Source organism: Chiloscyllium plagiosum, chromosome 11 (assembly GCF_004010195.1).
Source record: "Chiloscyllium plagiosum isolate BGI_BamShark_2017 chromosome 11, ASM401019v2, whole genome shotgun sequence".
Lineage (NCBI taxonomy): Eukaryota > Metazoa > Chordata > Chondrichthyes > Orectolobiformes > Hemiscylliidae > Chiloscyllium > Chiloscyllium plagiosum.
Window position 1 is genome coordinate 75,255,666 of NC_057720.1, and position 14,235 is coordinate 75,269,900.

General features: G+C 41.7%; 1 protein-coding gene across 5 annotated transcripts in view; it reads right to left on the reverse strand.

Moving 5' to 3' along the window:
• The window catches only part of nos1apa (nitric oxide synthase 1 (neuronal) adaptor protein a), a 385,272-nt gene that overhangs the window by 182,382 nt on the left and 188,655 nt on the right, over positions 1 to 14,235 (reverse strand). For 3 of the 5 annotated variants that reach the window (XM_043699831.1, XM_043699830.1, XM_043699833.1), the window contains 2 exons: positions 12,895 to 12,966; positions 5,993 to 6,051 (listed from right to left, as the gene is read on the reverse strand). In XM_043699831.1, coding sequence (XP_043555766.1) covers positions 5,993 to 6,051; positions 12,895 to 12,966 — 131 coding nt within the window. The remainder of the gene's footprint in view (positions 1 to 5,992; positions 6,052 to 12,894; positions 12,967 to 14,235) is intronic. The other 2 variants (XM_043699832.1, XM_043699834.1) reach the window with 1 other exon arrangement.

Consider the following 14,235-nt stretch of genomic DNA (forward strand, 5'->3'; position numbering starts at 1 on the left):
TTAAATAATAAGCTGCCTTTTGAATGCTCCTACCACAATATTCTGGGTGCAGAGTGCTAGTGTCTAAGGGCCAGAGGTCTAAAGTTCTTTCGAGGCAGCTTGGGACTGAGTGCCATAGTATGGCCAAACAGGTTGATTGAAAAGATATTGACCAATCTACCCAGATGGCTGAAGTTCCTCATACCAGATACCATTCTGTGTGAATAGGATTTGCAATGCGTTCACATCTTTCAGAGAGATAACAGTCCAGTCAAGAGTATCCCAAGTTAGGAAATGAAGTCTGGAGCTGTGTGTTTCACAGACAAATATCTGTATGTTGAAGCAGGCAGCAAAAGACTTTGAGATGTACGAGGTCTTATTTGAAATCTACCATAGAGCACACACATTCATTTATTCTTTTCCCTGCCCAGATGCAACACACACTGGGGAAGAAGTCAGCTCTTATTATTTTAAATCAACCTGTTTGGACAAGTTCATATCCTGGACAGGTAGGCCCAGAACCCAGACATGCTTGACCAGAGATAATAACACTACCCCTGTGCTGCAAAAGGCCAGAAGAATCCCACAGTTCTAACTAAAAGCTCCACCCAATCACCCATGTTACTAATTCAACAAAACAAAACCAGGGCATGTGTGATAATAACAAAAAGGGAGGGGTGGGTAAAGAGGGAAGGGATTAAAGCAAAATGGATTTGGGGAGAGGGTAAATATTGCACTCTAATCCCCACAGTGCCCACCCTCTCTTTAAAGGCTTTAATGGTATTGCTGGATACCACATGCTGCCAATCGAAGGACACCTGTGGGTAAGGTGAGAGGGGAAAGATTTAAAAGGGACTTAAGGAGCAACTTTTTCCACACAACGGGTGGTGCGTGTATGGAATGAGCTGCCAGAGGAAGAGGTGGAGGCTGGTACAATTACAACATTTAAAAGGCATCTGGATGGGTACATGAATAGAACATAGAACACTACAGCGCAGTACAGGCCCTTCGGCCCTCGATGTTGCACCAACCTGTCATACCAATCTGAAGCCCATCTAACCTACACTATTCCATGTATGTCCATATGCTTGTCCAATGACGACTTAAATGTACTTAAAGTTGGTGAATCTACTACTGTTGCAGGCAAAGAATTCCATACCCTTATTACTCTCTGAGTAAAGAAACTACCTCTGACATCTGTCCTATATCTATCACCCCTCAATTCAAAGCTATGCCCCCTCGTGCTCGCCATCACCATTCTTGGATAAAAGGCTCTCACTGTCCACTCTATCTAATCCTCTGATTATCTTATATGTCTCTATTAAGTCACCTCTCAACCTTCTTCTCTCCAATGAAAACAGTCTCAAGTCCCTCAGCCTTTCCTCGTAAGATCTTCCCTCCATACCAGGCAACATCCTCGTAAATCTCCTCTGCACCCTTTCCAAAGCTTCCACATCTTTCTTATAATGCGGTGACCAGAACTAATAGAAAAGGTTGAGAGGAATATGGGCCAAGTGCTGGCAAACGGGACTAACTTTATTTAGGATATTTGGTTGGCATGGACCATAGAGTCTGTTTCTATGCTGCATATCTCTCTGACTATATGAATGTAGCCCTAGATGATGGGGCAGTCAGGCATCAAATCCCCTCCAAGGCCTTCTGCCTGGGCTGGGTGATGGCCACATAAGCCAGGCCCAGGAGGAGATCCTCTGATTTGCTCAACCTTTCTGCACTGAGTGGAGAAGTCAACTCTTTCGTTTCTCCACCCACCTTTTTTCTCCGTCCTCATACAGACTAAACAGTTTTTCACCCCACCACCTGTAGTATTTTTTCCATATATTAGCCACCAACCGTAAATCACCCGTGCTTTCCGATTGATTAAAAGGTAAGTGCAGAGCCAGTTAAAGGCAATGCACTGACTCCAAATGTGAAGGAGGAGGAAGAAATCAACTTTTAAAAAAGAAATTAATCTATTTTTCTCATCAACCTATTCAGCGATGTTATTGCAGGTGGGACTTGAACCCGGGCTGTACCACAAGAGGGGCCTGGAAATCGGCTCTTAAATGAAAAGCCCGACGAACATTACCTGCTGTCAATCATCTCTGCAGCCGTTCGGTTTGAGCCTTAAAGTGACCAGCATTTCAAACTGTTATGACCTCAGCCGATCCACCATGAGGAACTAAAGGAGTGTAGCGATCTTGGAGTAAGTTACAGAGAGAGGGAGCAACTTAAAAAACAGGAGATTTATTTTATTCAGCCCTGGAACATGAGCTTCACTGGCTGGGCCAACATTTATTGCCCATCCCTAGTTGCCCTTGAGAAGGTATTGGTGAGCTGCTTTCTTGAATCACTGCAATCTAAGTGCTGTGGGTTGACCCACAATGCCTTTGGGGAGGGTACACGATGTCTTTTAGTTTATGTTTGCGTGAGACAGTGCAAGTGTCAGAGGGAATAGGGATGTGTGTTTTATGCTTTCTGTGTATTGTCTGAGATGTTCATCTGGACACAGGCTTCATTTACCCTCTCCCTGTCTAAACTTCTCTTTCTCGGTTACTCTCTCTCCTTGACCTTCCATATTTTTCTCCATTTTCTGCCCACTCTCTCGCAGTCAGCTCCTCTCCACGTCAATTCTTTCTCTCCCCAAATCGCTCACGCTCACACACTCTCCTAGAGTCACAATCGTGAATCCATGTGAGATTCTGGAAGACAGCTCTAGATTGCAGAAGGTTAACACAATGGAACGGCTTAACAATTATTTTATAATCAAAGCGCAGCTAGACCAATTGCATCATGGAACTACAGAGCTGGACAGAATACATATGCTGCTTATAGATTTAATTCTGAAATATTTTTAATCCATTGAGGAGAAACTCTGTTATATCTAAACAAAAGCAAGACAGCTGGACATCAGGAATAAAATAAAAAGCAGAAAATGTTGGAAACCATCAGCAAGTCAGGTAATATATACAGGCAGATGTAGATGATTGAAATACTGTCATTAAGGCAACATGATTTGGTATAGCATTTACGTTTGTAGGGTTGGGTGAATTTACTTGGTTTCATCTGAACTCATACCAGCCAATGGTTTTGGCACAGTGAAAGCAGAGTTCAGATCTGTACAAAAAGCCAGCAGTGTTGATTAGAAAAAAAAGTCACGAAGAGTGAGATTAGAATTCCTTGTTGATATGGCCATCTGTTTTTACTTAAAGGGAAATCCAATTAAAGCATGGTTACAAACTATGCCCACAGACATCAACACAAGTCCAATTTTTTTCACTTGGTGTTTCTCACTTTCAAACACAGGGGTAAAAAAAACAGAATTTTCCTTCAATAGGCTATTGGTCTCACATTGAGCCGCGATGAGATTCAGACAAGAAGAACAAAAATAGATAAAACGCATTGCTCACCTGTATGGGATCTTTCTGTGTGCAAACACTTACCTATATTGTAGCATTCTCATAATTTATTGTACCCAAAGCACTCTAGGCTATCTCTGGAAGATGTGACAAGGTACTGACTTAATTTGTGAATTTTCTCTCAGTACTTTTCCTGTCTGTTGAATAAAACTACCAGCACACAAAGCCAAGCCTTCTTTCCCACCCCCCCCAACCCCATCCATGAACCAGTTTATGATGCTCTGACAACAGAGATGTTTAGTTACCTTAGTAACAGGATTTCCACAATTTACCCTGTTTCTTAATAAGGTGATGAACTTCAGAAAATAAGCAGGTTTATTGACAAAACTGAAGCATTTAACCAGCCGCTGTTATCAATTCAAATAACAACGCTGCTTTGAAGTGATTAATGAAAAGTTTAAACAAACAGAAGGTTTCATATGAATTGCATTCTTTGCATTTACACAGCAACTTCCAGAAAAGAAAATATGGCGAGGTGCTTCAATCAGTTAAACCATGGCACATAGACAAAAAAAAGAGGATACACTGAGGCAGATGACCAAATGTTTAATCAAAGAGACAGGGCTTTATAGAATCCCTACAGTACGGAAACAGGCCATTCAGCCCAACAAGTCTACATCAACCCTCCAAGAGCATTCCGTCAGATCAACCCATCCCTGCATTTTCTACAGCTAATCCACCTAATTTACACAGCCCTGAACACTATGGGCAATTTAGAATGGCCAATCCACCTTATCCTGCACATCTTTGGGCTGTGGGAGGAAACCGGAGCATCCGGAGGAAACCCACGCAGACACAGGGAGAATGTACAAACTCCACACAGTCACCCAAGGGTGGATTTGAACCCAAGTCCCTGGTGCTGTGAGGCAGCAGTGATAACCACTGAGCCACTGTACCTGTAGCTGGATGTTAAAAGGAGGCTCAGGTTGTTTTATTGGAAGGTGCAAGGTCTTCACATTTTGACCAGAACAGTCGTGCTGACAGAAGATAGACAGTTAGTATCAACTTCCAGCACAGTGTTAGGAATGTCAAGTTTTGCAATACTTGTAATTGCCGACTGTATAATGATTTCGAATTATGTTCACTTGATACTCAGACACCAGGTCCATGGAGAAGGACTTCCAAAGGGGAACACAGAAGAAGGGTGATAGAGGTAGCAACTACCTACAGTATGCAGCACAGAATGCAGGAGAGAGTAGACACTCGAATTAAAGTGACCAAGTTTATAATGGTTCAGAACACAGCTACAAGATTCACTTAGCTTTGTGTAGAGGGAAGACTCTCCAATTCACCCCACATCTTGAAAGTCAGTTCTGGGATTAGGAGTGACCCAAATGGGAAGGGAAAAGAAAGGAACAAGCTCTTGGGTGCTAGGAATCTCTTTGAGCAGTTCCTGGAGAGTAAAGTGTCCGCTTCAGAGTACGGTATACCCAAGAGGTTTAATTTTCAGTTGCTTCTGAAGTTAATGGGAAGCTTTTCTACAGTTTGCAACATACGTTGCTTAAACACTACTCCAGTAAGCAATGTTGTTTTTTGTAAGCTTGCTCTAATAAAAGACTAAAACTTGAAATTTTGTCATATGACCATTTCAGTCCCTCACTAGAAATTCAAATTTTGTTTAAGCTCCTGGTCTGTACAAAGAGCTGAAGATTAGCCAGGTATTGAGCTACTTCCACCTCTCCACAAGCCAAGTCTCCTGCTCAACTCTTCAACATCCTCAGACCATCCTGCTTCTGACTGCATCAGACCATTCCCATGGATAGGGCTTCCATGATCAGGATTTGGGGGTATGCGTGTTAGGGTGTGTGTGTGTGTGCGTGCACATGCGAGGGCATGAGTGTGTGCGATGGTGTGTGCGCACTTGCAAACGAGCGTGCGGGGTTGCGCGCGTGTGATCAAGCATGTGTGCCAGGGTACGGCGCACACCTATGCTGTGCATTTGGAGGGGTGAGCGTTTGTGTAAATGTGCAGCGGAATGCGTACATGCATTTATGCAAGGGCGCGTGTAGGTGTGTATATGCATACTAAGTGGGAAAAGGCAACGTTCTGTACTATGATTTCCTTACATTGATGAATGCTCAAATACTTTACACAAACAAACAAGCAGGTATCTGGATACATCCAAAGTTATAAAAATTTAAGACAGTGAATGTCCTGTAGAGATGTGTTGCTTTTGCTAGCAGATTCCATGAAGCAGAGTTCAGGTCTGATTTAAAATAAAATACTGACATTCCTCAACATCCTACAGCTGAAAAACATTGCAATTCTTTATATGCATGGCTGGAACATTTGTGCATTCCCATGGCAACTACAACACACTGAATACTTCCGGGAATTAAACACATCTCTTCAAAAACATGAACCTACTGAACTGACCCATCCTCAATAGATACAACTGCCAGAAAACTGTATTTTAATGCATTTTGAAACCTGACAGAAGAATCCTATCTGTGATAATAAGCCAGTCAAAGCCTGGTCATGCAGCAGTTTGGTATGGAACACCTATTTGGTCCCCATGAACTTTGAATTCTTCTGGGTTCACTTCCAGCCCATTCACACACTCACAGAACTGCTGCTCACTTGAAGCATTGACTCACCTGTAGATAGGATCCTGCATAATCAACATCTTGCTCTCATCCCAGGTCCATTCTTTCTTCTGAAGATAAGAGAAAAAAAGCAAAATATTTTAGCAGTGATAACATTGTCAACTTAACCTGCAAGTGTCAGATATGCTGTAGCATTCAGTTCTTTGGAAAATGTACACATCTTGAGTGAAACTCATACATGAAAATGCCATGTTACTCTGAATCCCATAGGATTTGAATATAAGATTATAAATGACAATTAAAGCGGGGTAGTGGCAGAGCGGTAATGGCATTGGACTTGTAATCCCGAGGATCTGATTTCATGGGATCAAATCCCATCGTGGTATAAAGAGGGATTTATGTTCCATTAATAACTTTGGTAGTCAAAACTGGACTTGGTAAAGGTGACCACAAAATCATTGAATTTTGTAAAACACAATTGAACTCCTAATGCAATCTCATGTCTCCCCTGCCCAAAAAAAAATGTAAATAGTACTCCAGGTATGATCTCTCCCAAGACTCTATGTAACTGCAATAAAATGCCCTTACTTTTATATTCCATTCCCCTGGCAATAAACGCTAACATGCCATTTGCCTTCCTAATCACTTGCTGTGCCTGCAAGCTATCTTTATTTTTTGTAGTTCATGTGCCAGGAAATCCAGATCAGTCTGTACCTGCACATTCTCCAATCTCTCTCCATTTAAAAATTGCAAACTGCTCCTCCATTCATCTTGCCAAAGTGGGCAAGTTTACATCGTCCCACATTATATGCTTTCTGCTAAATTTTCCTCTATGTTCCTTTATAGACTCTTAACTCCTCTCCACAAGTTACTTTGTTCCTTATCTTGCCATCATCAGCAAATTTAGCAACTGTACATTTAATCCTACATCCAAATTATCCATTTAGACTGTTAATAGTTGAAGCCACACCACTGACCTCTTTGCCATGCCACTGATCACAGCTGGTCAACTTAAAAATTTTATTTTTATTTCTATTCTCTACTTCCTGTCAGCATACCCACTCCTTCATCCATGTTAGATGCAACTCCATCTGATGAAGAAGCAATGCTCCGAAAGCCTGAGATTTCAAATAAACATGTTGGGTTTTAACCCGGTGTCATGTGACTGTTGACTTTGTCCACTCTGGTCGAACACTGGCACCTCCACATCATTTATTCATGTGGACATGGTATACAGTGAGCTTTTATTTTGCTGTGTAACCTTTGATGTGGCACTTTGAATAGCCAAGCATGCTACATCTCCAGCTTCCCTTGATTCCCCCGCCTTTTATCTGCTCGAAAGTCTCTAATAAATTAAGGAAACACAACTTCCCTTTCAAAAACAAACATACTCACTCTGCCTGACCCCATTATGATTTTCTAAGTCTCCTGCTACAACCTCCTTAATAATGGAATCTGGCAACTTTCCTGGGAGGAAATTTGAAGTTAATGAGCATATTGATTCCTGCTTTGTGTCTCCCCCTTTCCTGAATAATAGTGTTATTAATTTTTTCATCCGAAGTTTGTTTGTAGAACAAAGTTTTTGTAAAATTCCAACAAAAAATCCACACATTTATTACTTTGATCCAAATAAACGGCCAAATTTACATACCATATAGAAAACCTCATTTTTCAATACCACTGTTACTTGGATGCGCCCTAATCCAAGATATTATTCTTTGTGAAAATACTGATGTACAAGAGAGATTTCGAGATCATGCACTATGAGCTTACGAGCTTTAGAAAATCTAATCTCTCAAGGCTTTGAGAATAACCAGTAATGTAAACATATAAATTGAAGACCTGAGACCGACGAAGAAAACAAGAAGGACTCAAATAAGTAGCTATAAATTGTCTATTAATTGTCTTTATATCATTACCCACAAATCTGCCAATGTAAATAATTCATTTCATCGATACTTTTTCCACATTCCAATAATGAACGCACTTCATGATGTCACTTCATTTAGTATATTGAACCTTGGGATATCCCAGAGATATGCAAGGCACTACATTAATTTCTGTCAGCACAATTAGTCAACTGGTATTTTTGTGCTGGTAAACTGGATATTGGGTCCAAACCTCAAGCAGTTCTCAACATTATTTGTTGTGCTTGGCACCAATATCATCAGTGCAGACTGAAACTGGTAGAACTGCCAAGGCAGTTATATGTAAGAACACATATGGAAATCCAAAATCCTCCTTCATTAACCAGGATTATATGAGTGTACTGTCCACTTGATCAACAATTCAAGGTCTTTGGTGTCGTTATTAGGGAGCTGATCGCTGAATATTCTCCAGCATGTGCTGCCTTTGACAAAAATATTTTTTGATGGTGGTTAGGGGAGGTGAAGAGATGGTGGTGAAATGTTTACTGCCTAAAAAAAAAAAAGAGGTGAAATACCTTAGATTGCTGATCACATGGACAAAATGTTCCTATAATCCTGGTTAAATGTATGGCAGGGTAGAGTAAGTGTCTATAACCAGTGTGGTGGGAAACTGGATGAGTGTCATGATTGACACTCCATCTGATGGTTAAGGGTCGGGTTTCCCATAATATTAGGCCTTGGGCAAAATTACAGGAAAGAGAGACAACAAGAGAAAGACAGAGAGCATGACACAAAGAAACTGGGCCGAGGATGTGCCCCATCGTGACAGCAATCAATTGGCTAGCTGGAGAAAAAAAATTAAACAAACAAACAAGACTGTAGGGTGGAGTCCACTGCTTATGAAATGGGGGTGGGGGAGGGGGAGGGGTGAGAAGAGCACTCCTGCTCTCCCTAGTTCCACATTTAGTACATTGTTGGTTGTGACTTCCATCTACCTTACCTGGATGTTGAGAAGCAACCTTATCCATAGGGACATAACGTACAAATCTGTAGACAAGGATGGAAGTAATGTATCTGATGTCTCCTTCATTTTGTTGCCCAGATGTATGTGGGGCTTGTGGTGAAACTTCAAGATATAATGTTACTATTATTTGGAATCGTTCCAAGATGAACAGAACCATGCATTTCTTGATGTTGATTTGTATTGCTGCATTGTCTGCGTTAGGTACAGGAGACATGGCTGTAGTTTCATTTTGGATTTGTTATGTCAGAGTTTACAGCCTTGAAAGATCTTGAGGTGGACAGAGTAGTGGAGATTTTAGAAACCTGCATTGACTAGTGACAGGTGTCCAGTATCACAGAAAGACAAAACCATTCAAAAGCTCAGGCAATTAAAGCAGAAAGGTGCTGTTGCTTCAACAGTCTATAAAAAGTCAGGTTGGGAAGAAAAGGTCCTGATAAGCTTAGATGAAAACTCCTGAAGCATAAACCTGATGGGAGCTGAGCGTCGGGAAAACCCGTGTGTCTTTGGCCGCTTAAAGGTGTTTAGCCATCAGTAAGGCGATGGTTCCAGAAACCTATTACCATGCCATCTGAACAATTCATTTTCAAGTGAAGACAGGGGACTCTTCACTAGGTATGAGGGTCCAAAGTTGCTGTGGAAGGTTAAAGGGTTGAATCTTTATAGCTCCTTTTTGTTCCCTTTGGTCTGTAATAAACATTGATGTCCTTTTGTTGAAAGCTCATTGAAAGCCTCTCTTGAAGACGTTTAGTAATTGACAAGATAAACAAATATCAAAAATAAAACTAATGGTCGGACAAAGCCAGGTTTTGCTCTGGGACTGGACAGGTCCAGTGTTAACATCAGCTTGGATTATAGGAGGGCATATGAAACTTTGTGTATACCCTCAGTACACAAACATCCACTGTCACTGTGTGCTAAAGATCTATCTCTTCCCAATGTTGTGATGGATGGACCTGTTCAAGTTGCTGTAAAATGATGCAGGCATTTGGATCATACACCTGCCCCTCCATGCAGAAAAAAAATAACACTTTGACCACATGTCCATCTGCTGGTCAGGACATAAACCTGAAGCTCTGTGGGAAAAGGAGAGGGTAGATTCTTTTGGATTGCTTCCTGAGCAGCCTGTCAACGTCATTTGACTGAATGCCTCATTGTCAGAGATTACAAACAGACACTAAGGTGCAGCTTGACTAGTGATGGGAAGAGCTCTTTCCAACAGATCCTTCCTGCATGCCCAGGGTTTCACCACTTTCCACAGGCACTGACCTCAAACTGGCTGATGGTGGGACCTCCTGTTAGTGTGTACCTATGCAAAGGGATGCAGTTGGTTTTGTCCAGGTTCGTCCCCAAACAGGACTCCGGGCTCCTCAGCAAGAGAGATAAGCAATAACTGCTGCTGAAAGACCATCAACTCAATGGAAGATATTTTTTGTTCTACCTGAAACTAGCTAGTCTTCCAGTACAAAGAGTTGTACATTAACGAATGTTGCGGAGAGACACATTCCAAGCTCCAGAATGCACTAAAGCTGAGGGCAGCCACTGCAAAAGCTCAAAAAGCCGCAGTCTAAGGTCCACACAGATCCACCTGCTGTAATATTCTGAGGAAACAGAGTAAAACCCCTCTCGTGATATCTTTGCCATGGAATGTATGTTGTAATTACCATTCATAAGTGCAATTGCTTTCAGGCATCTAGAGTCATAGAGTCAGAGATGTACAACATAGAAACAGACCCTTTGGTCCAACCTGTCCATGCCGTCCAGATACCCCAACCCAATCTAGTCCCACCTGCCAGCACCCGGCCCATACCCCTCCAAACGCTTCCTATTCATATACTCATCCAAATGCCTCTTAAATGTTGCAATTATACCAGCCTCCATCACTTCCTCTGGTAACATCCAAATTGAACTCTTATGGCATTAGATTAGATTAGATTACTTACAGTATGGAAACAGGCTCTTCAGCCCAACAAGTCCACACCGAACCGCCGAAGCGTAACCCACCCAGACCCATTCCCCTGCATTTACCCCTTCACTAACACTACGGGCAATTTGGCATGGCCAATTCACCTAACCTGTACATTTTTGGACTGTGGGAGGAAACCAGAGCACCTGGAGGAAACCCACGCAGACACAGGGAGAATGTGCAAACTCCACACAGAGAATCGCCTGAGGCGGGAATTGAACCCGGGTCTCTGGTGCTGTGAGGCAGTAGTGCTAACCACCGTGCCGCCCAAAAGTTCTGCAATTTTTGTGAATGCAATACAGTTTTTGAGGAAAGAAAGATTATGGCTGACAAAGTTGGTTCCTGTAAGGACAGCTGCAAGATTGCAAATAAGTTAGTAAACTAACTCCAAGATTGACTTGAGGAATTCAAATTAGGAGACAGGTCTTTTACATATGCATGTTACTTGTGATCACTGTTTTTAAAGCATTTAGCAGTAGATTCAGTTGGTGAACTTACTTCTTTAAATCTGTATGTTCACTGCCTGCTGAATTAGTGACTTGGGATTCCATTTCAATTGCAAAATTCAAGGCTACTTGGTTTCCAGTTCACAGTAGTTGTAGTTTTTAAACTTGTTAAAATCTCTGATAAGTGGCTTGTTAGCCTCACCATTTAACAACTTTACAGCAATCCATTGAAGCAAATAAGCAAAACACCGTGACAAGTAAAGAGTGCCCAACTGCTTTTCTTCTTACCACTACTCTGTACCTCTTCTACCAAACTAGCAGCAACTCAAAGATTGATCCCTCACTTGGGTACCTCATTAATTCTCAGCTACAATTCCTCAGCCTCTTATTAATAGCACAGAGTACTTCTGACAATCCATCAAAAAAATTCAATGTGTATTCTCTCTCCTAAAATCACCTTATTGCAATCATCACAAAGCCTGTCTGCTTTTCTGGTTTCATACTTATACTACAAGCAACATCACTGAAACTGATGATCTGATCAATGCATTTGTGGGATCTTGCAGTGTGCAAAATAGGAACCACATTTCTTACATAATAATGACCACACTTCAAAAAATATGCTTGGTTGGGCGCAAAGTTATAGAGATGTACAGCATGGAAACAGACCCTTCAGTCCAACCCGTCCATGCCGACCAGATATCCCAACCCAATCTAGTCCCACCTGTCGGCACCCGACCCATATCCCTCCAAACCCTGCCTATTCATATACTCATCCAAATGCCTCTTAAATGTTGCAATTGTACTAGCCTCCATCACTTCCTCTGGCAGCTCATTCGATACACGTGCTAAGATCTGCGTGAAAAAGTTGCCCCTGAGGTCCCTTTTATATCTTTGCCCTCTCACCCTAAACCTGTGCCCTCTAGTTCTGGACTCCCCAACCCCAGGGAAAAGACTTTGTCTATTTATCCTATCAATGTCCCTCAATTTTGTAAATCTCTATAAGGTCACCCCTCAGCGTCCGACGCTCCAGGGAAAACAGCCCCAGCTTGTTCAGCCTCTTCCTGTAGCTCAGATCCTCCAACCCTGGCAATATCCAGGGGGCGAGCGGCACGGTGGCACAGTGGTTAGCACTGCTGCTTCACAGTGCCAGAGACCCGGGTTCAATTCCCGCCTCAGGCGACTGACTGTGTGGAGTTTCCAATGTCCTGTACAGCCGCAACATGACCTCCTAACTCCTGTACTCAATACTCTGACCAATAAAGGAAAGCATACCAAATGCCGCCTTCACCATCCTATCTACCTGCGACTCCACTTTTAAGGAGCTATGAACCTGCACTCCAAGGTCTCTTTGTTCAGCAACACTCCCTAGGACCTTACCATTAAGTGTATAAGTCGTGCTAAGATTTGCTTCCCCAAAATGCTGCCCCTCACATTTATCTGAATTAAACTCCATCTGCCACTTCTCAGCCCATTGGCCCATCTGGTCCAGATGCTGTTCTATGGGTTTTCCTGTGTTGAAAGGTGCTGCATAAATGCAGATTTCTTTGTCTTTTATAATGAAGTACACATATTGAAACTTGCTTCAAACAAATATTCAAATTAAAGCATCTGTAAAATAGCATAAAAATTAATATTGCAAGGCAACTTACAAGGAGAGTCATCCAGAATGAAGTCGGGGTCACTCTCCTGTCCTCATCCTTAGCTTCTAGACTCTTGGTCATCTGAAGTGTACAATAATCAACAAAGCAATTAATAATCCAAAATAGGAAAGCACTCAGAAATCAGAACAAAAATTCTCCTTCCTATTGTAGACTGTTAATGCACTACAAAGAAAAAGAGCTCAGCAAAAATGCACATAATGCTGAAACACAGCAATGGCTAGCCAACAAATACATTAATTCATGCATAATTTGAATAGATTCTCAGTGCTTGGAGAGGAATCCATTTCACAGGAAATGATATTTCCAAAAAAATAAACTTACGATCAGCTCGCCTCTTGTATTAATGAAAACTCACTCATGTTAAAAATGAGAAAAAAAAACAATTTCCATTCTTGCAGCAAAGCGAATTACAACCTGAACTTGTGTTTTTGTTTTTCCAAATAGGAATTCAATCAATTTTTCCTCCACCTTCAGAAAACACGAAGATGCAAACAGTTGCAAAAGGTCTCATTAGGTCTAAAACATGGCAGTAGCCAGGGGGCAGAAAGACTAACCCAAACCTCAGCTTCACTCATTACCTTAGCAAATGAGCAGCAAACAGCATCAATCCCATCCAATAAGAGCAGAGTCTGATAAGCCACTGAAATTCCTTCTCACTAGATCCATATGACTAAATTCAAACTCTTGCCCAAACAAGTCTGCACTCTGTTCAGCATTATGCTGCTGAAGCGGTCAGATTCCTTATGAGCAACATAAAAGTTGTAATTCTAAAGTGGTTTGTCGTCAAGTCTTCGGAAAGCAAAGAGGATCTCAAGATCTTTGATTGATAAGTACATTCCTTTAAAACACACCGTGCCACTTTACACCAGTGGACACAATTGAGCAGTGAACTTGTCACTCAAGATTTTGAAAGTTACTTGCAAATTTGGTACACTTTTTGATTTGCTTCTGAAGGAAGTGCAGTATCCAATAAAAAGTCCAAACTACAGAATGTAACAAAATATGGTGGTATTTCCGTGAAGATAATTTAGGACTAAATGCATTGTACTTCTTCCCCCAGGGTCCTCCCAAATATTCACGCTGTTCTTTTACATACCCAGCTATACAACTGTTGTTGGCATAAAAATAACACTTCCAATTTATTAGTACAAAGTCAGTGTGAGATTACATGTGTCAAAATCGGTGTACTCTGATATAATTGCACTGAGGTGCTTCTCTACAGGAAGACTGCATCAAGTCCAACAAACTTCAAGTTAGAGCAATAAAAGGAAATTGCACTGAATTCGCAGGTGGATGGGACAAGCCCCTTGAAAGTCTCTTCTTGATTCC